Source organism: Sinocyclocheilus anshuiensis, unplaced genomic scaffold, assembly GCF_001515605.1.
Source record: "Sinocyclocheilus anshuiensis isolate Anshui unplaced genomic scaffold, SAMN03320099.WGS_v1.1 scaffold117, whole genome shotgun sequence".
In the NCBI taxonomy this organism is placed as follows: domain Eukaryota; kingdom Metazoa; phylum Chordata; class Actinopteri; order Cypriniformes; family Cyprinidae; genus Sinocyclocheilus; species Sinocyclocheilus anshuiensis.
In genome coordinates, this window is record NW_015536624.1 from 657,172 (window position 1) to 682,299 (window position 25,128).

The 25,128-nt window shown below is 34.4% G+C and overlaps 1 protein-coding gene across 1 annotated transcript in view; it reads left to right on the forward strand.

Annotated features, from left to right (window-relative positions):
- The window catches only part of LOC107704840 (netrin receptor UNC5C-like), an 89,788-nt gene that overhangs the window by 30,238 nt on the left and 34,422 nt on the right, over positions 1–25,128 (forward strand). Inside the window, exons 5-8 of the mRNA XM_016507865.1 lie at positions 10,277–10,457; positions 19,396–19,563; positions 21,228–21,392; positions 24,426–24,482. Coding sequence (XP_016363351.1) covers positions 10,277–10,457; positions 19,396–19,563; positions 21,228–21,392; positions 24,426–24,482 — 571 coding nt within the window. The remainder of the gene's footprint in view (positions 1–10,276; positions 10,458–19,395; positions 19,564–21,227; positions 21,393–24,425; positions 24,483–25,128) is intronic.

The window sequence follows — 25,128 nt, forward strand, 5'->3', positions numbered from 1 at the left end:
ATGTCAAATTGGACACAAGTCTGCAGATAATATACACAACAATTCAAAAGTTTGGGGTCAGTAGGATTTTTTTTCTTTCTTTTATTCATCATACACCATGATTTCAAATAATTGCTGTTATTTGAACTTTCCTTTCATCAAAGAATCCTGAAAAAAATGTATCACAATTTCCACAAAAATATTAACTGTTTTCAACATTGCTAATAATAAGAAACATTTCTTGAGCAGCAAATCAGCATATTAGAACAATTTCTGAAGAAACATGTGACACTGAAGACTGGAGTAATGATGCTGAAAATTCAGCTTTGCATCACAGGAATAAATTACATTTTAAAATATATTACAGTAGAGAACACTAATTTAAAATTGTAATAACATTTCATATTATTTCTGTTCAGTTTACTTTATTTTTGATCAAATAAATACAGTCTTGGTGATAGGGCTGGGCGATATGACCTAAAATCAAAACCTCGATCATTTTTATTTACATTTACATTTACATTTCGTCATTTTGCAGACGCTTTTATCCAAAGCGACTTACAATTTGGGGATACATAAAGCGATTCTTCTTAAAGAGGCAAACAGTTACAGGAAGTGCTTGTAATACCAAGTTTCTAGACATTGTTCAAATAAGTACAAGCTAGAAAGAGAAGGAATATATAAAGAGACAAGTTGATGTGCTTTGGATACCTCCCCTCCCCTTTATTTATTTATTTATTTTTGCCCTCATAGTTCATTAAAGGTTTGTACTGTAAATATACTCAACATTTATAGGTGGGATATTTTTTTTTTCTAATGAAAGAGTGCATTTCTTATCTTTCATTTTTTGCAAACAAAATAAATGAGCATTGCCATGTGAAAAGTAGAAAATAACCAACATCTCTTGCAAACGAAATACATTTAAAATATTGTCATGTGAAAAGTAGACTTTTCTGATATGGGAAAATTACATCGGTTAGAGGTTCTGGGTTTCGGTTTCGATTTCGATTTCTTTTCGATTCATAATTCACTTGGTGAGCAAAATTACATTACATAGCCTTGGTGGTAAAATTACATTTTAAAATATATTTAAATAGAAAACAGTTATTTAAAATTATAATAATATTTCTGTTCAGTATACTGTATATTTGATAAAATAAGTGTAGTCTTGGTGAGCATAAGAGACTTCCAAAACATAAACAAAATCTTGCAAACCCTAAAAAAAATAAAAAAAAATAAAAATAATAATAATATGCATATATGTCAATATGCATTTTTAATTTATTTTAATTTATTTTGTTTTTGCTTAAAATTCTTCATTGTAATATTTATGTATTGCCTTTTTCATTTTTGGCTTGATACTAATATAAATATCTGTTTTAAATGTGTGATTTAAATTAGTAAATATGCTTTTTTTTCACTACACCCATGCTACCACTACTGTGCTCAGTTATGATTGGCTAGTTCTGTCACTCGGGATTGATAGTAAGCTTAGATGCAGACGAAAGCTTGCATTTTCCATCCTTATGAGTTGTGCTTAAAGGGGTCATATGATGCGATTTCAAGTTTTCCTTTCTCTTTGGAGTGTTACAAACTCTTGGTATCTGTTATACTAGCACTTCTATACTGAGAGCAAGGCAAATATCATGCATTTTACATAACCTAGGTGGAAGTTGTAGCTCAGGTGGATTGTTCCTCTCATTACACCCAAACTCTCCATCAGTTTCTTCAGTCCTCTGCATGAAGACATCCACAGCATGGCTGAATGAAGCGGTTCAGCTGTGTGAGATTACAGTAGCCGCGCTGCACATGCTAATCATCAGCGCGATCGCTGAATACACTGCATAATTCACGATAGCCCACTTAGTGCAGATGTAGAGCGCTTCAGCGGCGTTGGTGAGTTCTTACAAGCCTCTGCTGGGAGCTCAGCTTCATGTACCTTCACTGAAGCCTATGTATTACAGCCGCCCACTTCATTTCCCCATATGGAGCATTCCTTGATTGCGAGGGCTCGATGACGCTTACTTGAATCCACAACGAGACTGTGTGCAATCTTCAGAGCTCATGAAAGGACACAGCTTTCCTTTCTAAAGAGATGTGGGTTTAAAAAGGTTTAGGACGCTTCAGAATTAGAGGTGTTATTGTGTTTTTGGGCCTCGCACACATGGAGTTCTGCGGAGAAGATTTAAATGAGTTTTCTGTGGTATTGCTGGCAGCGTATGTGTTTATACGGGAGAATAAAACAACCTCAGATTTCACTGATAGTGTTCAAATACCTTCATTCCAGGATGCAAAATTCAGAATTGAAGAATCGTCTCCCTTTCAATTCATGAGAGTGAATTTGAATTGAATTGGCCGTGACACACAGGAGGGTGATTGGAATCTGAAATGGAATGACAGAAAGAGGAATAGCTTACTGAATTGCTTAATTTATTACATCTTATGAAATCTATATGTCTGTCTAGCTGTCTCTGCATCCATCCTTGTATACATAAATGTGTAACTCTTAAGTATACATTCAACTGTACTTTTATCAAGAGTTAAATGGTCAAAAAATATTGAATGTTAAGAAAATAGTCAGAAAGATTCTAAATGCATAGATTCTAGGTTCTAAATACATATCTATTCTAATACAATACATTCTAAATACAGATGTGACCCTGGACCACAAAACCAGTCATAAGGGTCAATTTTTTTAAATTGAGATTTATACACCATATCAAAGCTGAATAAATAAGCTTTCCATTGATGTATGGTTTGTTAGGATAGGACAATATTTGGCCGAGATACAACTATTTGAAAATCTGGAATCTGAGGGTGTAAAAAAAATTTTAAATATTGAGAAATCGCCTTTAAATTTGTCAAAATGAAGTTCTTAGCAATGCATATTACTAATCAAAAATGAAGTTTTGATATATTTACAGTAGGAAATTTACAAAATATCTTTATGGAACATGATCTTTACTTAATATCCTAATGATTTTTGGCATAAAAGAAAAATCAATAATTTTGACCCATACAATGTATTTTTGGCTATTGCTACAAATATACCCCAGCGACTTAAGACTGGTTTTGTGCTCCAGGGTCACATATGGAGTTGGTCCCTCTTTGCAGCTATAACAGTTTTCACTCTTCTGGAAATGATTTCCACAAGATTTTGGAGTGTTTCTGAAAGGATTTTGTTGCTCGTTCATCTAGTAGAGCATTTTTGCAGTCAGGCACTGATGTTGGATGAGAAGGCTTTGCTTGCAATCTCTGCTTCAGTTCATTCCAAAGGTGTTGGATGGGGTTGAGGTTGGGCTTCCACAGCAAACTCATCCAACCATGTCTTTATGAACCTTGCTTTGTGCACTGGGGCACAGTTATGCTGGGCCCTCCCTAAACTGTCTAAAATGTCTTGTTATTCTGAAGCTTTAAGATTTTTCTCCACTGGAAGTAAGCAGCCAGGCCCAACCTATGAAAAACAGCCCCATGCCATTATCTCTCCTCCACCAAACTTTAGAGTCGGCACAATGCAGTCAGGCAGGTAACGTGATTCGTCCCTCGACCGAACAGGTTTCCAGTGGCAGCAGCTGCTGACACCCCCCGTCTCTTAATGCATTGTGTGGCCTTCTTGAGCATCAGTACATGTTTTCACCTTTTGTAATAGTTATGTATGAGTCCCAGTCATGGGTCATCCAGGAAATGACACACGGTATTAAGATTCAAGGGTATGTAAACTTTTGAATGGGGTCATTTTTATGAATTCAGTTATTATTTTGTTTTGTGGGAGTATATGTAAACATCTATTATGTGAAATAGCTTATTCAGGACCGTACTAAATAAAAAATAGCATGCAATTTTCATGATCCCTCTTATTTTGTTTCAATTATTAACATTTTGCACATTCTGCAAGGGGTATGTAAACTTATGAGCACAACTGTATATTTTACAATGTAGTTTTAATCCAAATGATGCATGTGCAATCAAGATCATGCAACAGAGGTGCACGCACTCTCCCCCGCTCTCTCTCACTGCATCAGGTAACCTTAATAACTTTTATCCGACCGAATGACACACTTTTCCAGTTATGTCTGAGAAAGGGATATTTTTTGTCGACAAGCTTGCACATCTGTGATGCCACATGCTCAATCCACTATCAGCTCTCGCACATCGACTATACAGGCGTGAATAGTGAACGTTTAACTATTGATTACATACATGTACTTCATAGACATCCTTAATCTCTAATAACTCCATTCTGCTCTCTGTTGTTCTGTTGTCAGTGTTTCTTTGCACTGTTCACACGCTGTGTGGTATCTGTTTTGGTATCATAGTACAGGAGTACAGGACCGCAGTATTGGGCACCAGTATTACTGCATCCCTACTTCAAAGTAACGCCATTAATGTTGTTTAAAGCTTCAGAAACACACACGTGCACATTTATGCATTCACTAGTTTCCCAGCCTTCAGATCGATATGTTCCGTCCTAAATAAAAACTTCTTCTTGATGGGGAGAGTGTTTATTTAAAAAAAATCTAATATCCATCACCTACACATGCATAAATACACATCAATTCTGGCACGAAGAAAAAGCAATTATCTGAGAGATAGTGAAATATTTCACAAAACTTCCTGATTGGTTTGTGTGTTTGTGTGTGTTTGGTTGTTGATTCTGCGTTTGCCCGGTGGGCACAGGAACTCTGTTCTGGCGGTAAACACCAACAGGAGAAAATGAGCAGGTGCGTGAAGAGTGTCTCTCTGCCTCTTTCATCCTGATCAGCAGACGAGTCCCTGCAGAGAGAAATCAGGCCGTCCAGAAACAGCCGTGATTGGGCCGAATGTGAGCTTCACAGAGACACGGCTGCGAGAGATAAGGGCCAAATGTCAGTCACGCTCAAAGAGAGAGCACTACAAACATGCGCTTTACACACGGGTGAGCGTACACTGCTCGTCTAAAATTTGGACACACTTTTCACTCAGTGAGTTTAGTTATTTTCACAGTTTAGAATAAGTCATCAAAACTACATTCTTATTATGTCTTCTGAAGAAAATGTGAGTGGTCTGGTCTCTATATATGATTCAGAGTCAGGTCTCTCCTTCAATTCAAGTCATTTTTAGACTGTTTTCTCATCCGTCAGACGTCAGATTGCCTGTCTGATCATTAATGTAACAGCACAGCTCTCCACAACACACAGCACACATGATTTGAGGAATCATTGATGTCTGGAACACAAATGATATGGGTTTCACAACAAAGTTTACGTTTTATGGTTAGGGATGTATATTCATTTTTCAGCCTTAATTCTGTGCATTCATAATAATGATGCTGCTTAACAAATATTTCTATGAAATAACACAAATAGAGTAAAGAATTTATGCTTTAGATGCTTTTCCTGCAGTATTAAAGTAGTTCTCATACAGGCTTCTTTTCTTTCTTTCTGCTCCAACTCATCCTTAATTCAGTTTGGTAAAATAATTCATACTGAAGCACAGCTTATTTAGACACAATTTATATTTTTACAACAGGGTTATTATCCTGAACTAATACTAAAACTACCATTAAAAATATTTTTATAATAAATAAAACAACTATAACATTATAACATCCTTAAAAAAATCATTAGACAATATACAGTGAGGGTTAATTTCAAAACGTGGGATAGTCATAGTGCAGCCTAATGCATCAAAAATAAAAATAAAATAAAAAAAGAATTAAATTTACACAAAGGCTCTTTCTGCATGTTATGGTTATTAAACAGTCATTATGAAAACCATTAAAATTACACAATTTCCTTATGTTGTATTAAGGGGCTTTCATTTCAATCTACAGGCTAATGAAAGTTTTTGAATGAAAAATCCTGACCTTGACTGTTGGTCCTCTGTACAAGTTCATAAGACTCACACCATTAAAAAAAAAAACCTTAAACAAAATAAGCAGTGAGAAATCATAATTAATAGGCTAAAACTGCGACATGAAAAACGCCTAGAAATCCTACAAAAAGTAGGATATTCACTTGCAATGTTTAGATTACATTTAAGGAGGTGTGCTATAAACAATAAAACGATTGAAAAGGTGGCTTATTGTTGAGTGTTGTAGGCCTAGTTCTAACACATATTTTGGCACTATAATCACATTAATGTCACAAATGAAAGGCTTGAAACTTACATTTAATAATTCGCTGATGTATTTCACCAGGTCACACATATTGTGCTCATATACAGAGCACATGACATGCCGAAAATTATGTCCGTGAATTAAGAAATTGATCGCTTTTTATCGTTCCTTTGTATTAATTAAAAGGTGTTTAAATCATAATTAAACCATTTTTTAAATAATAATAATACTGATACTGAAAATAATATGGTTTCGTGTACAGTGTTTCGGCATGCGGGAGATTGGGGGAGTCCGTAAAATGTAAAAAATAAAAAATGAATTAGACAACACTTAAGAATTTTGTCATTTAATTAGAAAACAACCCCTGATTCACAACATTCGTTTCCAAATGCAGAAATCAGGTATAGCCCTGCACGGGCCTCAAATAGGCCCTAGCCAGCCCTTGTCCGACAGCTTACCAGTATTCTCGACCCAAGTCCGACAAGAGCCCGTGTCTTTTTTCTCTCTCTCTTTCGCTTCTTAATTACACAGCTGCTGTTGCAGCCATTAAAATTGTTCTGTCATGACAACTCTCGGAGGGATTGGCATGGTAATTTACATGATAATGTTAATGTATTTGGTCTTGGCGGAATAGATCTGCTACGCTGCTGCTGCTGCGGCAGAGCAAGTACCGAGACTTGCTACTTGCTACTGACAATACATACACAATATGCTGCTGTGAGCATGTAAGAAATATTGCTGTTGCAAATATAACATACATGAAATAACCCCCATATAGCATACATGAATCACCTCGTAGCAGATCTATACAGGTGGAGCTGGGGAAGGTGGAGGGTTTTGAAGCAAGCTGCAACTGCTACGGCAAGCACTAGTCATATATTTGAATGTTGAGCAGCGAGCTCATTGGCTACCGATACAGGAGAGAACCAATCAGCTGTGCCATGTGATAATGATGTCATTAGGTCAGATTGAGTTAGACCTATCGGACTGCTTTCATGACAGAACTCTGTATTTCAGTTTTGTTTTTAATTGCAAAGTTATATTTCTTATTGTTTCATTATTAATTCATTTAGAAAAATGTTGGGAACATTTTTTGTTTGTTAAATTCAAGTTTGTTTTTTTTTGTGGCGACCAAGCGGATAGCGGCAGACAGCTGAGTTGATCACGTTTGATCAATTTAGTCTTCTCAAATCATCACGACTTGCTTAAAATAAAATCTATAGATATAAAACACTTAAAGCATATTACAATGTTAGTTTAAACATTTAACCTAGATAAAAGTGCGTTGTTAGGCATATATCTAAGCGTTTGTGCGGAGAGTGGAAACTGAACTTAAACTTGCCTTGGCAACTAGCTGAAAGTTAAGTACTAAAATAACTCAAACTAAATAAATTACTAAAGTAACACTGGTTTACAAACTAATTTAATGTATTTTAAGCATAAAGTTAAGAACAAAACCTGCATTTAGTCATGTGCGTGCAAACTTTTTACTAGTAGTCCATGTATTGTAGGCTCCAAATGGCCGAGACCACTAGTAAAAATGCATCTATTTACATTATTTTTTTAATTTAATACTTCTTTTTATTAATAGAAATTATATTATCAGCATAGCAATTTGAATGATAATTTGGATTGGAGAGTAAACATGCATTTGTGAATTTCTCAATATTTGGTATATATTTACTATTATAGTTTAGGTTCATATTTTGAATACAATTTTATTTTTCATTTTAATTTTAGTTAAAGTCTTTGCCATTTTTAATATTATTATTTAAAATTTTTTTGGTTATTTTAGTACTTCTACTAAAACTTAAAATGATAAATGTTGCCTTAGCAACTAGCTGAAGTAATATTTAATTTTATTTCAGTTAATGTTTATTTTATAAGTAATAAAATTGAGCGATGAAAATAAAGTATTATGGGTTTTAGTTTGAATCTATATATAACGATAATCAATATCACTCATATACTTAAAGTACATTTGTTTAGTGATCTATAAAAAGTGCAGAATCCGAAATAAGTATCTATATATGTATATGTAATATCCTTCATTTTATATTCATCAACTTTTCTCCTTTTTTCAGTGTATTTTTTTCACTGCTGTATGTGTGCGCTCGTGTTTTACATCTACAAAACTGTACGCTGTTTTCCGAGCTTGAATCAGGTGGAGTTGTAGATGAATATTTGAAACAGGTGTTGTATACAACAAAATGCTCTCTAACAAGCACTGTGGGATGACGATACGAGCATATTGAGAACAACTATCACATACAAGAGCTCACGTGCATGTGTGTGTGTGTGTGTGTGTGTGTGTGTGTGCACCCGTGGGACCCTGAAGGTGCTCATTTTCTGCTATTGCTATTGTAGAAAGATGTGTGTGTGCGTGTGTGGAGGTGACAATAGTGCCGAATACAGTAATCTGAGGGTTTGGTTTGACAGCTGGGAGTTGGGTTACCTTTGCTAGATGTAATGAGGTAAAATGCAAAGGGAAGTGTGCATGCACGCGCAAGTGCTAATGTCACAGCTGGAGAGCATGAGCAGCTGATTGGGTGAGTTTCCCTCCTGCTGAGCCAATGAGAGGGTGATATTTTTACTCTATTCCCTCCAGACGAGCTCTCAGCAGCCTGCAGGTACACCGCTGTGACACATTTACACACGCAAACACACACGTCTGCATCTCACTCGCCTGATTGACATGCTGTAGTATTAATGCATCAGATGTATATGTGAGCAGCTTGTAATGCGAAGGCTACTTTCCTGTTGAGCGGCAGGGCTAATGATTTTTCAACTATTTCTGCATTTGGAGAAATATGTGTGGAGAATCTCTGTTGTAAAACCTAGTGAGCTGCCTAACTAGGCAGCATTTTAAGGCATCATTGACTTGGCTGTTCCACACTTTAGGCAGCATAATGACACCACCCTGTAAAAAACCTAATTTCGGACCAATTTTGAGGCAGCAATGCATCTATAAAACAATCCCAGAATGCACTGTAGTTAACTCAAAATAGTCATGAGATTGTATAGTGTTTCTTTGCTCACCGACGCTGCATTTATTTGATTAAAAAAAACCACCATGAAAACAGTAATATTGTGAAACATTAATACAATTTAAATGGCTGATTTTTATTTGAATATTTATTTAAATGTAATTTAATTCCTGTGATGCAAAGCTGAATTTTCAGCATCATTACTCCAGTCTTCAGTGTCACATGATCCTTCAGAAATCATTCGAATATGATGATTTGCTGCTCAAGAAACATTTCTTATTATTAGCAATACTGAAAACAGTTTTTGTGGAATTGATCGGTTTAATAAATAAAAGTATCCATTTTAACTATTTTGAATGGTGTTAGTGTGTGTGTGTATAATACACACACACACACATATACAGGTACATAACATATAAACATACACATGTATATGTTTCATTCAGTATTTCATTCTGATTATAAGTAATAGCATTGTTAAAAAAATTATCCACTTAAAATTGACTATTTTATCCAATATTTATGTGCTTATTAGAGTTATTTTGTGTTATTCTGAATGAAGGCAAATCATTTTTTATTTTCTCACTTTTTTATTTTATTTATTCATTGTAGTATATCTCATAATTTCTGTAAAATTCTGTTCAAAATATGCAGAACCTCTTTAGACTTGCATTAAAAATGTGTAAGAAAATGACAGTCAGCAATAGTTGATTGGTCAAGATATGATTGTGTGTAGGGCGGGGCTTAGTGAAGAGTCAGTTGTGTGTTGAACTGCCTGCTGTTCAAATTCCTTTGATTTTGACGTCCTCGAGATGCTCTTCAAGATAAACCACCAGCCACTTCCTGTTTCTCCCTCAATGTTTTCTGGAGATATTAGCAGGCCACTTTTGTGATTAAACACTGTGTCTAAAAATATCCTCACAAGTCTTTTGCCTGCATGCAATTTCCTTTTAATGTCTCTGCAATGTTCTTTTTCTAAAATGTGTGCTATCGTTTTACAAAATTGCTCAAGCTCTGAGTCAGTTGCTGCCCTGAGGAGTTAGCTTTGAAGCTAATTAAATCGTTTGATAATTGCAGACGCATAGGCGGATGAATGCGTGCACGGGGCAGATATTGCATGAGGACGTCCTGATATTACGTGTCCCGGAACAGGCCATCAGGTGCAGCCGTATAGATTTCACTAATGTCTTCTCGTCTGTCTGTCTCTGTGCAGGTGGAATGGCTGAAGAACGAAGAGATTATTGATCCTGCAGACGATCGGAATTTCTACATCACCATCGATCATAACCTGATCATCAAACAGGCGCGGCTTTCTGACACCGCTAACTACACCTGCGTCGCTAAGAACATCGTTGCTAAGAGACGAAGCACCACGGCTACAGTGATCGTCTATGGTGAGTTTGGTGTTACTTGTGTTGTTTAATCTAATAATTAATATAAAATGTAAAATTAACGATAAAATATTACCTAAAACTAAAAACAATGAAATTACAAACCATGCCTAAAAAAGTCCAAAAAGTATAGCCATAATAATACAAATAGACGGAAAGTTACAAAGAAGGTCATAGACTGTGAAGGTGAAAAAGACAACAAAAAAGCAAATGTGAGATAAAAACTATTATTAGATGAAAAGAACTTTTGTTTTGTTTGTTTTTTATTTACATTAAAATTAAAGTTAATATTGAATTGAATAAACATATAATATTAATTATATAATACAATATAATGATTATATAATATAATACAATAATATTAATTTATAGTAAAACAATTCAAAATACATGTAATATTAAATCAATATTTTATTTTAACATTTGTCAAATTTAAAATAAACATATTTTACAATAAAAACTAACAATATATTTTTTTTTAAATATTGTAATTGCTTTACCTGCATATAACTGACACCAGATAACCGTGAACATGTGAATGTGTTGTTAAATTATTGAAATATTAACTAGAGTATATTAAATATATATTAAATATTTCAACATACACTTCACACACTTTATATTTTCAGCCAGACTCATTCACTGATTTTTGATATTTCATTTGTTGTGTGATTTTTGAATAAATTAAAAGAATATATATACATAGAATTTTTATGTTGTTATTTTTGTGACATTTGGGTTTTAATACTATGATGAATATGCACTCCAAAAAATGCTGGGTTGTTTCAACCCAACTTTGGGTCAAATATGGACTAACGAACGTTTGTTTAACTTTTGATTTGTCTGACAGTTTTGATTTGTGCTTATTCAGTGCTAAATTCAATGATAAAGTAGTCAATAGTTGTTGTATTGCTTGTTTAAACTTCTTAGACATTTTTGAAAAGGTAAAAATATTTCTTGGTTTAAAGTCGCAATGAATCTGAAGTAGCGACGGATTTTTCTTCTGTATTGTGATGTACATCCGAGTGTATAACGAATTATCAAAAGAGAAAAAAATGTAGGGTGGGGCCTTGGTTCTATGTGTTGATTGGATGTTGAGATGTGGGCATGGCATTCAAAAGTCTATGCTATGAACGTGAGCTAGCGGGGCGGAGCTTAAAGCAGACTGAATGATTGGAGGATTCTTGCATCCGTCATTGAGAGAATCTGCCGATTTCACTGAAAGATCTACACACTAAAAAATGCTGGGTTAAATATAATCCAGTGCTGGGTTAAAAAGGGACAAACCCAGCTATTGAAAAACAACCCAATAGCTGGGTTTGTCCCTTTTTGAAGCCAACCGCTGGGTCAAAACAAGCCAATAGCTGGGTTTGTCCCTTTTTAACCCAGCATTTTTTAGAGTGTAGTTATGACATTTTTATTAACCAGTAAAATAAAAAATGAAACACATGCTCATACGAATTGTTCACAATAAGATCTATAATATGCATTTAGAAAGTAGATACAGGGAGATTTCTTTTCATGCCCATTTAAAAAGAAACAATAAACACTTGTGTAACTAGCGGCTTGTAAGCTGCAGTTTCTGGGAAGGTTTTTTTTTTTTGGCAGGTTTGACCACGGTCAAGTGGGAGAAGAGCTTTCATAAAATTCATTAAAAAGTTTCCAGCTTGTAATTATAAGTTTGACGGAGACATGAATGAACCTTTTTTTACTAGCTGGAAACTCATAATTACTGTAATTTCGACAGGGTGTGAATGCCTCATTACAGCACTTGCAACTTCTTTTTCTTCTTCTTTTCAACACCTTTAAGCAATTAATTTAACAAAAACAACTTGTACAATCTCCATTCAAAAGTTGTTTTGTAGATCATTTTAGTCTTAGGTGTGCTTTGTTTTTCATTTTTTTAAGCTATACTGGAACTTTAAATAGAAATGCAGTATGACATTTGGAACATTTTCATTTGACTTATTTTGTGACGGTGCTTGCCTTATTTGCATACTGAAATATGATTGTTTATTAATTTGATTGATTGTTGTTTACATCTGTTTCACGTTATCTATATTGTATATTGGCTATATACATATTTTTCTCTCGGTTTCTTTCACTAACTATAATTTTACATAAAAATAGGGTACAAATTGGTAATCGCAACAAATCTCTTATTCTTTGGGGAGAGGATGATTACATATGTTAGGCAAACTGGTTAAACCAACTGTATAGACCTGTTTAAAAAATAAAATAATTAAATTAAAAATTCTGAATATTAATAATAATAATAATAATAATAATAGCATGTACTAAAATAATGCTTTGTCAAACATAAAATGAACATCATAAAATGCTGATTTATTCCATAAATCTGTGACACACAGCAATCAACGCAATTCTGACACTTTCTACAGCTTGTCAGGAAGTGAATGATCTCTTTCAATTTTCACAGACTTTGCATGATCTTTAATGTGGAGTATATTATTATAGCACATGTAAAATTACAGCTTGACCTCCTGAGGCGGACCAATACCATTTTCTGAAGGTAAAGCACCTCCTTTCACTAACCCTTAGTTTAGAAAAGAACCAAAGCTGACTTTTTCAAAGAGTTGAGCCGTAATTTGTACCCAATTTGTGGAAAGTGCTTTCACCGCTTTTCTTTGGAAGCATTTGCCTCAGTCCTCTCCATTGAACTTAATATCCCTCATAATACCAGGTCCAGCTGTGATAAATTGCAGTATGGTCTGTTCAGATGTGTTTTAGCGGTGACTCATAATCTGTCTCATGCCCACAACTTTGTAAAAAGCCCTGCAGATTTTCACCCGTCCGTCACATTAACAGTGCACACCTCCCAGCCTCCTCAATGATTTTAATTTGTAAAATATTTTAAGTCTTCTGCCAATTTCCATTAAAAAATAAATACATAAAAATCTAGGCCTGCTCATAGTATCATACTGTACATCCCTTGACACAGTTTTCATTTTTTTTGCATTGATATATTTCCTACTGAAACAGTAAGTTAAAGTAAGCATGATTTGCAAAAAAGGCTATATTAATATTGTATAATATATTAGATATTATATTATTTATTTATTATTTATGAATGATAATTACACTATATATTACTTTATATATATATATATATATATATATATATATATTAGTGGGCGATGAATTTTTTTCAGTTTAACGCATTCAAAATAATTAACGCAGTTAACGCAGGGGTGGGGCTACGGTTGGCCACCCCACTCACAACTGCTGCTTCTGTCTCATTGTTCTTCATAAGAACGTATCGGTTACGTATGGTAACCCTCGTTCCCTGAAGGAGGGAACAGAGACATTGTATCATTGTTTATTTAAACGCAGAACGTCTTTATGACCACATCAAATGGGAGACGTTTCAGACGCGTACTCCAACTTTACCTCAGTGCCAGGCACGAGTCAAACAAGCGCGGAAACGTACTGTGCTTGTAGCGCATGCTCTTCAACTGCACGCACAAAGGCGCCAGCGCGCTGTAGCCTGTATCATTTCATGTCAAAGCGCGAAAGAAACTACGAGCATGCTATGTCATAGTTATGTCATCAGTTAAGCCATGAAGTCACCAAAAAGGCAATTAAAGCTGCCTTAAAACTTTGTGTGTATGTATTTGTTATACGAGTCACATTTAAGAACATGTCTCTAAAATGCAGTGGTTTTCCAAACTGTCCTGGAGCATCCCAGCACTGTCTCCCTCATCTAACACACCCATTCAACTCCTTAAGACCTGAAGTGGGTCAGAATAGGTAAAGAAATGCGTGTCATATCCGCGTCACGTTCAGCAGCTGCAGCTCTTAAAGAAATAGCAGCCAAAATAACCTAATAACCAGCTGCTGTGATGTCTGTTTAACAAAGATCAAAAGACAAAAAGAGGAAATCAAAAACTCTTGTAGCTTTAAGGATTCATCTATATTTAATTTAGAATTTAGTGTTTGATAACTTTATTCAATTTCTGTATATTTCCTACTTGCTGAAGGGTACAGGTAATTAAAAATTAATATTTATTATAATTGGTTTATGTGAAGATTGTTTTAAGTTCACTTAAATTAGAAGTTATTTCAAGTAGTCTAATAAATGTTAAAATTGATAGCTCTTGTAATGTTGAATGGCTAGTCAATGGTTAAATATTAGGGGAAAAAACAATTTCCTAGAGACATCAGTAGTATTGGTATCAGTGATACTGTCCTTCAGTCATAAAAAAGATGCCATTATACAAATATTAAAAGTATACTGTCTTTATGTTGTTTCTACATTAATTTGAAGATTGAATGTGAAATTATTGCAATGTAAAAGTATTTTTAATGTTAGGTGGGATTAATCGTGATTAATTTCAGAAAATAATGTGTGATTAATTAGTTATTTTTTAATCGATTGTATATATATGTATATATATATTAACAAATATCTGCTAAAAAGTAGTGCTGTCAAACGATTAATCACGATTAATCTCATCCAAAATAAAAGTTTTTGTTTACATAATATATGTGTGTGTATTGTGTATATTTATTTTGTATATATAAATACACACACATACAGCATATATTTTGAAAATATTTACCTGTATTTACATGTATATATTTATATTCATATAATTTATATCATATATAAATATATTTAAAATATAAACGTAACATATTTTTCTTAAATATATACATGCATGTGTGTGTATTTATATGTACCTAATAAATATACACAGTATACACATATATTATGTAAACAAACACTTTTATTTTGGAAGTGATTAATCGCGATTAATCGTTTGACAACACTAAAAAGTAATGTAGTCCTATTACACTATCATATATATTAAATTATGTTTATTTTTATCAGTTTCACCCTGAAAAATTAGCAAGATCTCAGGATGTTGTTTGTGCTGAAGTTTGTCTTAATGACACTTTAACAGTTTGCATCTCACCTCGCTAATTAATGCACACGTACTGTCTGTCAATCTCATCAAGGAGTTTCACAGAGTATCTCAATTACAGCATGCACAATCACACAGACACACGTGCAAACAACTTCTGCATGTGAAGAGTGTTCGCCGCCTCCCGCTGATGATCAGTCTGACAGGAGCTCTGTGAGTGTGTGTGTGTGTGTGTTTAGCGTCTGTCACGCGTGTCACTGCACTCACACACATATCAATTACTCCTGCATCTGTAAAACACTCAGTCAGAGCCCAGAGTCGAGCACGTCTCTCGCACCGCTGAACCTTTAATAGCTTGTCATCATTTTGAAAGATAGAAAATGGTCTGTTTTTGTATCTGAAAAGCAAAGCCACTCTATTTCTTGACCTAGATTCTCAAAGCATGAAATCTGTTGTACTCCAAAGTTTTGCAGTTGTGAAGTTGGTCTTGAGTGAAGCAGTCAGTGGTTGTAATATTCCTGTATTTTGATGTGTGGGAGCTTCAGTGAATTTGAATGAATGTTGTTTCTGAATGTGTCTGATGTTCTGCTTAGGCAAACACGGTCTGATGTTTTGATGATCGATCTATCTATCTATCTATCTATCTATCTATCTATCTATCTATCTATCTATCGTTTTATCTATCGTTTTATCTATCTATCTATCTATCGTTTTATCTATCTATCTATCTATCTGTCGTTTTATCTATCTATCTATCTATCTATCTATCTATCTATCGTTCTATCGTTCTATCGTTCTTTCTATCGTTCTGTCGTTCTAGCTATCGTTCTATCTGGCCTATAAAACTATAAGTTTTTTTGTTTGTTATTTTTAAAAAAACATTTTAACTTTTCAGGCTATCATTCAAAGACTCTGTCAGCAACCTTTGCTTTTCTAGATAAAAGAATATGAATATGAAATCGTTTAAATTCTACTTACATTAAATTTGGGGGTTTTTTTGGTCTGTGCAAATTTTTATTTGCAATTCTGTGTCCTGTTTTCTACCTCCATTCAAATTTGGGAATTGATTTGGCATTTAACAGGTATTTTCAATGGGATACACTGGGATAAAATAAAATTGACTTGCTTTTACCTTTACAAATCAGTCTAAGGGTACGCAGATCCCTAGTTAGGGTGCATTAATCAGCGGAAGAGCTGTGACTGTTGTGAAGACGAGCATTCTCATGGGGTTTTGGCTGCTTTGGTGTCCTGCCCTGTTTTCATTGGTAATCTTCACTGATTAAAGGTCTCTGAAAGCGGGACTGTGTGTGTGTGTGTGAGCTTGTCTTAGATGGTATCTGATGCTTAAGAAATGATTTTTCCTTTTGTTCCTGTCATCCTCTCCTCCTCATTAAAGTGGATTTAGTGACTCAGTGTTTTGAGGTTTGGTCTTTCCTGCGTGATGTCACGCTTGAGATCAGCTCGCTAATGCTGGGCGTTTAGTTAGCTTTGGCGCAAAACACAAGTGTGTCAGTGTGTGGTTTGTGTGTCTGTTGTGTGTGTGTGAGTTTACTGTGGGTTTTGAGTGGTGTGGTATTTAGTGGTGTTTGTTAAAACATCATTGTTGCTCCTACTAAGTGCTAAAGAGATTGTTGAGCCAAAAATGAAAATTCTGTCATCATTTACTCATTTGCATTTATGCATTTTGCATTTGCTAACCCTCTCATGTCATGCCAAATCTGACTTTCTTTCTTCTCTGAAGCACAAAAGAAGATATATATATATATATATATATATATATATATATATATATATGTTCATTATAGGTTCATTTTATGGTGAACCTTTTAAGGATTTGAACAAACCCCAAACAACTTTGGCAAGTAATTGTCTTGCACATAGCAATCTCTTACAATCTCTTTTTATTTTAGTATTTATATACTATTTAAGTATTTATTGTAATTTTGAATTAGATTGTATTTTTATATATTTTTTATATGTTTTAGATTTTATTTTTATTTGTTTTAGTTTTCATTTTATTGTTAGTTTTATTAATTCATGTATTTGTATTTTTATATTTTTATGTTTTATATTTTATTTTTATTTATTTTAGTTTTAACTTTATTGTTCGTTTTATTAATTCATGTATTTGTCATTTTTATTATTTTTATTCTATAAAATTTATCTTCTTTTTTTTTTCATTTTTTCATTTTTTTGTAATTTTAGTACTTCAACTTATTTTTATTTAAATTTTATTTTTATTTCAGATTAATTTGAATCAAACTGATTTGTAATAGTTTTGGGTTCAGTTTTAGTTAACAATAACAACACTGTCAACAGTTTTCATTGTAATTTTGGTTTAAGTTTTTGAATTTTGTCATGGTTACTAGTTTTTGTTTTGAATTTCTATTTAGCTTTATTTTTATTTTAGTTGTGCTAATTTTATCACTTCCGCTATTATTTTAGTTAGTTGCCGATAACTATTTCTAATTTCTATTTGTTTTTTATCTTTATTTCAATTAATGAAAACTCATTTTAATAGTTTTTGTTTTAGTTTTATCTAACAATAACAAAACCTATCTGTCAACAACCATCCAAATTTGCCATAACTAGTACTTCGCAATGCCATAGCAACTACTCAAAGCACCTTAGCAACCATTTAGAACACCATAGTATCATGCTGATGGTGAGTTTTGCAAATAGCTTCAGAAAATGTAAAAATCTAGTTTGTGGTTGAAATTTTTTTAATGGTGAGAGACAGAAAGAGAGAGACAGAGCTCTGGAATGAGTCCCGTTCTTTTGGATGTATGGCCTCATAACTCTGAAATGAGAAAGGTGGGAAGGAAAAGGAGGAATCTACTTACAGCTAATCTACTCCCTCACACGAAACCAAAGACACACACACACACAGAGCTGTGGAAAGTGTGTGAGGGGAGTGTGGTAAGTTAATAGCAGCAGAGGGAGTATGGCGTTATTTTAATGACAAATGTCGAGAGCGCATTATTGTAGCGCGAAAGCACATTAATACAATGCGCGAGCGCGAATCTCTCCGCTCGCGCGCGGATTTCCTTTGCTCTCGCACAAAACCGGACGCGCGCGCTCAGATACACGCTGCTCTCGCCCGGAGAGAGTGCGCGCACTTAAAACATGTTTGCTCTCACTCAAACTGTGTCCTGTGGCCATAAGGGAGTGACACAGTTTAAGAGTTTAAGAGCTTCTGTGTCTTTCTCCGGAAAATTCAGATGGGAAGAGCATCACCTCTCCTCAACACAAGAGTTAAACACTCCAGTGTGTGTGCGTGTGTGTGTGTGTGTGTGTGTGTGTGTGTGATATAGACTCTCACATGCATACCAAACACAGCTGCTCGCAGCACAGTTCGCTTCTGTCCATTTTTCTGCCTTTCACAATATTTGGTTTACCTCTCTTTTACTTGAATGAGAGCCAAACAGGAGATACTTGAACAAAACTTGATGATCATGTTGTCCTGAATAATGTGAGATGTTACAAAGAGCATCACATGATCGTTGACACTCATTTACTTACCTTGGATTAGTCACCTAGAAATAGTGCGCAATCTGCGATAAATGTATTAAATACAACAACATCAAATAAACATTTATTTGATAAATAAACATTTATATTTTATTTACAATAAAATATATTTAATTTATGAAAAATATAAATTAAAATACAAACGTTTTTATATTATATTATATTATATTATATTATACATTAATATTACACTGCTGTTCAAAGTTTGAGGTCAGTAAGATTTTTTTTTATTAAATTAATACTTTTATTCAACAAGAATACATCAAATTGATCAAAAGTGACAATAAAGATATTTAAATTGTTGCAAAAAATTTATTTTAAATAAATGCAGCTCTTTTGCATTTTCCATTCCTCAAAGAATCTTGAAAAATTGTCTTGTTTTCCAAAAAAAAGAAAAAAAGAATACATTTTAAAATATATTAAAATAGAAAACTGTTATTTTAAATTGTAATAATATTTCACAATATTACTGTTTTACTGTATTTTTTTAACAAATAAATGCAGCCTTGGTGAGCCTGCAGTGAACGGCGGCTGGTCCACGTGGACGGAGTGGTCGACCTGTAGCAGTCGATGTGGGCGGGGCCTTCAGAAACGAACCCGCAGCTGCACCAATCCCGCGCCGCTGAACGGGGGCTCGCCGTGTGACGGACAGGCCATCCAAAAAATCGCCTGCACCTCCGTTTGCACAGGTACCAATCGACAGAACTTAATTTGACGAGAATGAAAGTGAGGTTAGTAGTGAAATTGTGAACATGCTTATTAAATTAGATGTTATCAGCACGTGTATCTTTGTCTTTAAAAGACTTACTTTTGTTTTTAAATTGTGTCATAGTAATTTAATAGTATTTAATACATTAAAAAGTATTTTATTCATATTTAAATAAACATTAATCAAAAATAGTATTTAATAAATGTAATATTTAATAGTAATGTCATTCTACAGTGTTTATATTAAGAATCATACATTCTGTATATATAATTGTTGCATAAATATAGTTGTATTTATTGTTTGTCATTTAGTACCTCATAAATATTGTATTTATTTTGTGTTTAATGTGGTTGTGAGAAATGAAAAATATGACTGAATATTTAGTTTAATTTATTAATTTATTTTTAAAAATTAAATTAAATTATCTGCTATAAATTATATGGAGTGTGACTTTACAATGATCATCATTATATATTTTTATTATATTTATGAATTATTTTGATTATTTTTATATTTTCAGTTCTCAGTTTAATTTCTGTTCAAGTTTTAGTAATTGTATTATGTGCTTTTGTCATTTTTATTAGTTTTATTTTAATTTTTCATCTTTAATAATTTCATCTTTTCATTACATTTTATTTTATTTTATTTCAGCTTTATTGCAGTTAACAAAACCAATGTTATTACTTTATTTGCAGTTGTAGTTAACAATATCAACACTGAATCACAAATGGGAGTTTTCATAAAGATCAGAGTTTGTAATCATGATACTACTCTGGAACTAATTACGATATTTCAGACATGACGTAAACGCACAGTGAGGTCAGTTCTTAAACCTGAAAGAAACACGATGAAGAATTTGGTTCTTTCGGTTTTTTCCTCCATTTATATTTTTTTCATTTGGCAGTCGCTTTTATCCAAAGCTTTTATCCAAAGTGACTTCCAAATGAAGAATTCCTTCCATAAACAGAAGGATGGAAAATTCACTGTGAGACTATTGAATTACAAGTGAGGAACTCCTTTCATAAAAACTTGATTCTTTTCCAGTCCAGTTTGAGTTCTTCGCCTCTTGATAGCATCAGACAAATGCATCTTTTTCCAGGCCCATCAGTTCAGCTTTCAAGCCAGACACTTCCCCTATACTTTGGCCCCTAGGGGCCCCTACGGGCCGAGCACATTTCCATTCCCTCCTGCCGGTGAGAGTGAGTTCGCTGTGAAGCAGGTGAGAATAAAGCATCTGCAGACAGCAGGAGAGATGTCACGGTCACACGTTAATGACTGACCCACATACTGCAGCCGAATCCACAGACTACACCAGAGCAGAGGATGCATCATCTTTTCTTTTCTTTTTTTCTTTTTAATTTTTCAGTTTAATTTCTGTGTGCAATATGCACAAGGCGGTCAATGATGGGGGCTTTGCATGTGAAATATTACTCATTTCACGTGCAAAGAGGTTAGCCAATCATAGTGTGGCTCATTGACATTTTTAAAACTACCCTTGACTAACGTATTAATGGACAAGGAATAAAATAGAATGCTACAATATGGCCTCTTTAGTAACAATAATCAATCTGCCTCATATCACAGCAGAAGCACTTCTTTTTTTTTTCTGCTGATCTCTGTTATTTCTGGTGTGTGTGTGTTTAGTTGACGGCGAGTGGGCTGACTGGAGCAAGTGGTCGGCGTGTAACACTGAGTGCATGCAGTGGAGGAAGAGAGAGTGTAATGCTCCTGCACCTCAGAACGGAGGGAAGGACTGTGACGGAGTCACACTACAGTCACAGAACTGCACTGATGGACTCTGCCTACAAAGTGAGTGCACTTACACACACACACACACAGACAGAGTCAAGTCAGGCTGGATTCCACAAAAAATTGTGATGTCAAAATCTAGCCTATTTACTTTCTTAAAGGGGTCATATGATGCGATTTCAATTTTTCCTTTCTCTTTGGAGTGTTACAAGCTCTTGGTGCATAAAGAAGATCTGTAAAGTTGCAAAGACTAAAGTCTCAAATCCAAAGAGATATTCTTTATAAAAGTTAAGAGTCAGTCACTCCTACCTAAAATGCCTCGTTCTAACACGCCCCCACATGTCTACGTCACTATGTGGGAAGATTTGCATAACGCCGCCTAAATGTTTACGCAAAGAAAGAAGGCGTAACTTTTATTCTCGCTGTAGTATTGTTGCCGCCGCCGCCGCCATGTCGTGAAGACGCTGTGTGCTTCGTTGTGAAAGCGAAACTACTTTGTTTGGTCTTCCAAAAGAGGACGATATCCGCTATCCGGGAGAGTCCAGCCCAGGGTCGTCACATGTGGTTGCCGCAGGTATCACAATATGGTAAGGGACGTAACATTTCCGTCACACGCTTGAGAAATTCAGCCAATCACAACGCACTGGATAGCTGGCCAATCAGAGCACACCTCGTTTTTTCAGACCGATGAGCTTTGTAAAAATTGAAGCGTTTCAGAAAGGCGGGGCATAGAGGAGAAACAATCATGTACAGTATGTGGAAAATAATGTGTTTTTTGAACCTTAATCCGCATAAACACATTTCATTACACCAAATACACAAAATAATGTTCTTTTTAGCAGCATCATATGACCCCTTTAAGGCATGGTCCTGGTCTTGTGTTTCTGGTATTATCTGCTATTTCAGTATTTTTTATATACTATTAATATAGTTTTTATATTTTTTAAATAGCTTTTATTTTTTTAAATTTTAGGTTTTATTTTTATTCTAGTTAAGTTTTAGTAACTTTAGTAACTTTATGCTTTGTCATTTTTATTAGCTTTTTTTAAATCTATTAAGCTATTTATTTATTTCATTTAAGTTGTTTTAAATTTAAGTTTTTAATCATATATATTTATATATATTTTTGTTCAGTTGTATTTTAATTAACAGATTTCATTTCAATTAAAAGATTTTTTAAATAGTTTTAGGTTTTTCAATAACAACATTGTCGTGAATTATTCATATTTGCACGTTATTCTAATGAAAAGATATGTTTTTATTTTTTCAGAAGTTTATTTTTTTCAGCTGACGTCACCCAGGCTATTTTGTTTTGTCTTGTCTTGTCTTGTTTTGTTTTGTTTTGTTTTGTTTTTGCTTAGCTTAGCTTAGCTGACGTTACCCAGGCCATGTGGGCTATTGGTTATTAGCTCTGTCATCCTTTAATACTAGATAACATGGCAGCTCTGAAATATGTCACATTACAAAAGCTAAATTGATTGCAAAAATTGTTTCTTGTTTACTTTAAAGCTTTTAGTTGATTTGTTTATTGCTAGTGTACGTAATGAGGCACATAAACATGGCCTTTCATTTGTTTCAATCACTGTCACAGTGGACACACTACAAACTGGCGGTGAGAATCTTTAAGAAACTGACAGGTGACATGAACGTATGTAATCAGGAGCCATCAGCGTGGCAGTTTAATCTGTTTGCTGGTGTTTGGAGCAGTGAGCAGTGATAAAGAGAGAGACAGGCCGCGGATGTGAATCTCCTCTGTTTGCTGTTGTGTAATGGATCTCATGTCTGTCTCTCTCTCTCCCCGCAGGCACTTCCTCACTAAAGTTTCAACTTTAAAAGTTATTCCTCTTAAAAGTTGAGCAGACACAATCCGTTTAACCCCACTCAGCTCAGCTCTCTCAGCTCTCCGTCTTACTCTGATACAAAACCTAGTGAACTGCTGCTGTCCTAGCCAGGGGTGAACCAGATAGAAACCATCTATCCCAAGTCAATTTGAGTGCATTTAGCATGTTGTTCATCTTCTTTTTAGTAATTTGTGATTTGTTGTATTCTGAATTCCCAAATAGAGTTTGGAAGTCCAACTGGTTTTAGCAAATTGATTTGTTTGGATGGTTTCTGGGCAGAAAATCCCCTTGTATTTCAAATCTGTATTTGTTTTCTTATTTGTAGTGAAACATTTTGTTTATTATTATTATATTTATTTAGTTAGTTAGTTGGTTAGTTAGTTATTTTGCCAGATACTCTACCATTCAAAATTTTGGGGGTTGGTAAGATTTAGTAAAATCTTTGAAAGAAATCTCTTCTGCTCACCAAAGGCTGCATTTATTTGATCAAAAATACAATAAAAACAGAAATATTATGAAATATTATTACAAATTAAAGTAATAGTTTTGTGTTTGAATATATTTTAAAATGTAATTTATTCAAAGCTGAATTTTCAGCATCATTACTCCATCTTCAGTGTCACATGATCCTTTAGAAATCACTATAATATGCTGATTTGCTGCTCGAGAAACAGTTCTTATTGTTATCAATGTTGACAACAGTCATGCTGTTTAATATTGTTGTGGAAACCATGATAGATTTGTTTTCCAGGATGTTTTGATTAATAGAAAGCTCAAAAGAACAGCATTTCTTTGAAACGGAAATCTTTTGAAACTTTTTAAATGTCTTTACTGTCATTTTAGATCAATTTAGAGCATCCCTGATAAATAAAAGCATTAATTTCTTCCAAAAAAAAAAATCTTATTGACCCAAAACTTTTGTATAGTGGTGTACATGGCAAAAAATAAATTATATCAGTTTTATTTAAAATAAAACCTCGTCTTTGATAGCCTGACTTTGCATTTAACAAAGAAAAGATTGTAGTTTGGCTTCAGTTTCACAACTGAATGAATGTCACAATGTGATAGCTAAATGTTTACCTGATTACCATCTCACCCGGGGAGCCCGTTTGTTAGATGCAGCCAGTTTCTCCTGCTCTCTCTACATTATATCTTCTGTTCAGACGTTTGAGTCTCACATCACCAAATCACATCTCGCTCTTTGTTTTTCATTTCCATTATTTTGTCTAATGCCCCCTTCCTCTCTCTGAAGGTTCAGTATATCAGCTATCCTTTCAGCCTAAAGGAACGGGAGAGAAGGGGTTTACATGTGAGTGTCTATTTTGTCTTTCATTTTCTTGCTTTAGTTTTTCAGGTCGGTATCTGTTGTCTCGCAGTATCTTCAGCTTTATATTCTTCCGCTTGCGCTCTGTTCCTCGCCGTCTGCGGGAGTGAAAGCATGCTGTCTGTTTGTCAGAGTCCTTTGATTTGCTGTTTTGCTTCGTGTTTTGCAGCACTTTATGTTCTGTGTGTTATTTCTCGACTCGCATCCACACACACGCATATTCTCTCACTCTTTTCCGCACATTGAGATGCAGAGATGAATGGAAACTTGAACGTCTCTGGAGTAAAGTCAGGCTCGGCTGAAGTCTGTGTGCTGTTTGAAAAGAGAGAACTCTCTCTGGCCTCGCTGTATGACCTGTAGCAACTCCGTAATTCTCAACATGAAATGAAAATTGATCCCATTTACTTTCTTTAGAAATTTCCAGGGCCTTATTTTTTCACATCAGTTCAGGCTGCGCAAAATAAAAGAGAAAGATAATCAAGATGTTATTTGCCAGATAAGGCAGATGTTGTTTGAACCCCAGTGCTAATAGGATTTGCAATTCTATATAAATATAAGGTGTGTGTGTGTGTGTGTGTGTGTGTGTGTGTGTGTGTGTACCTGGTATTTATCACGTTATGGGGACCAAATG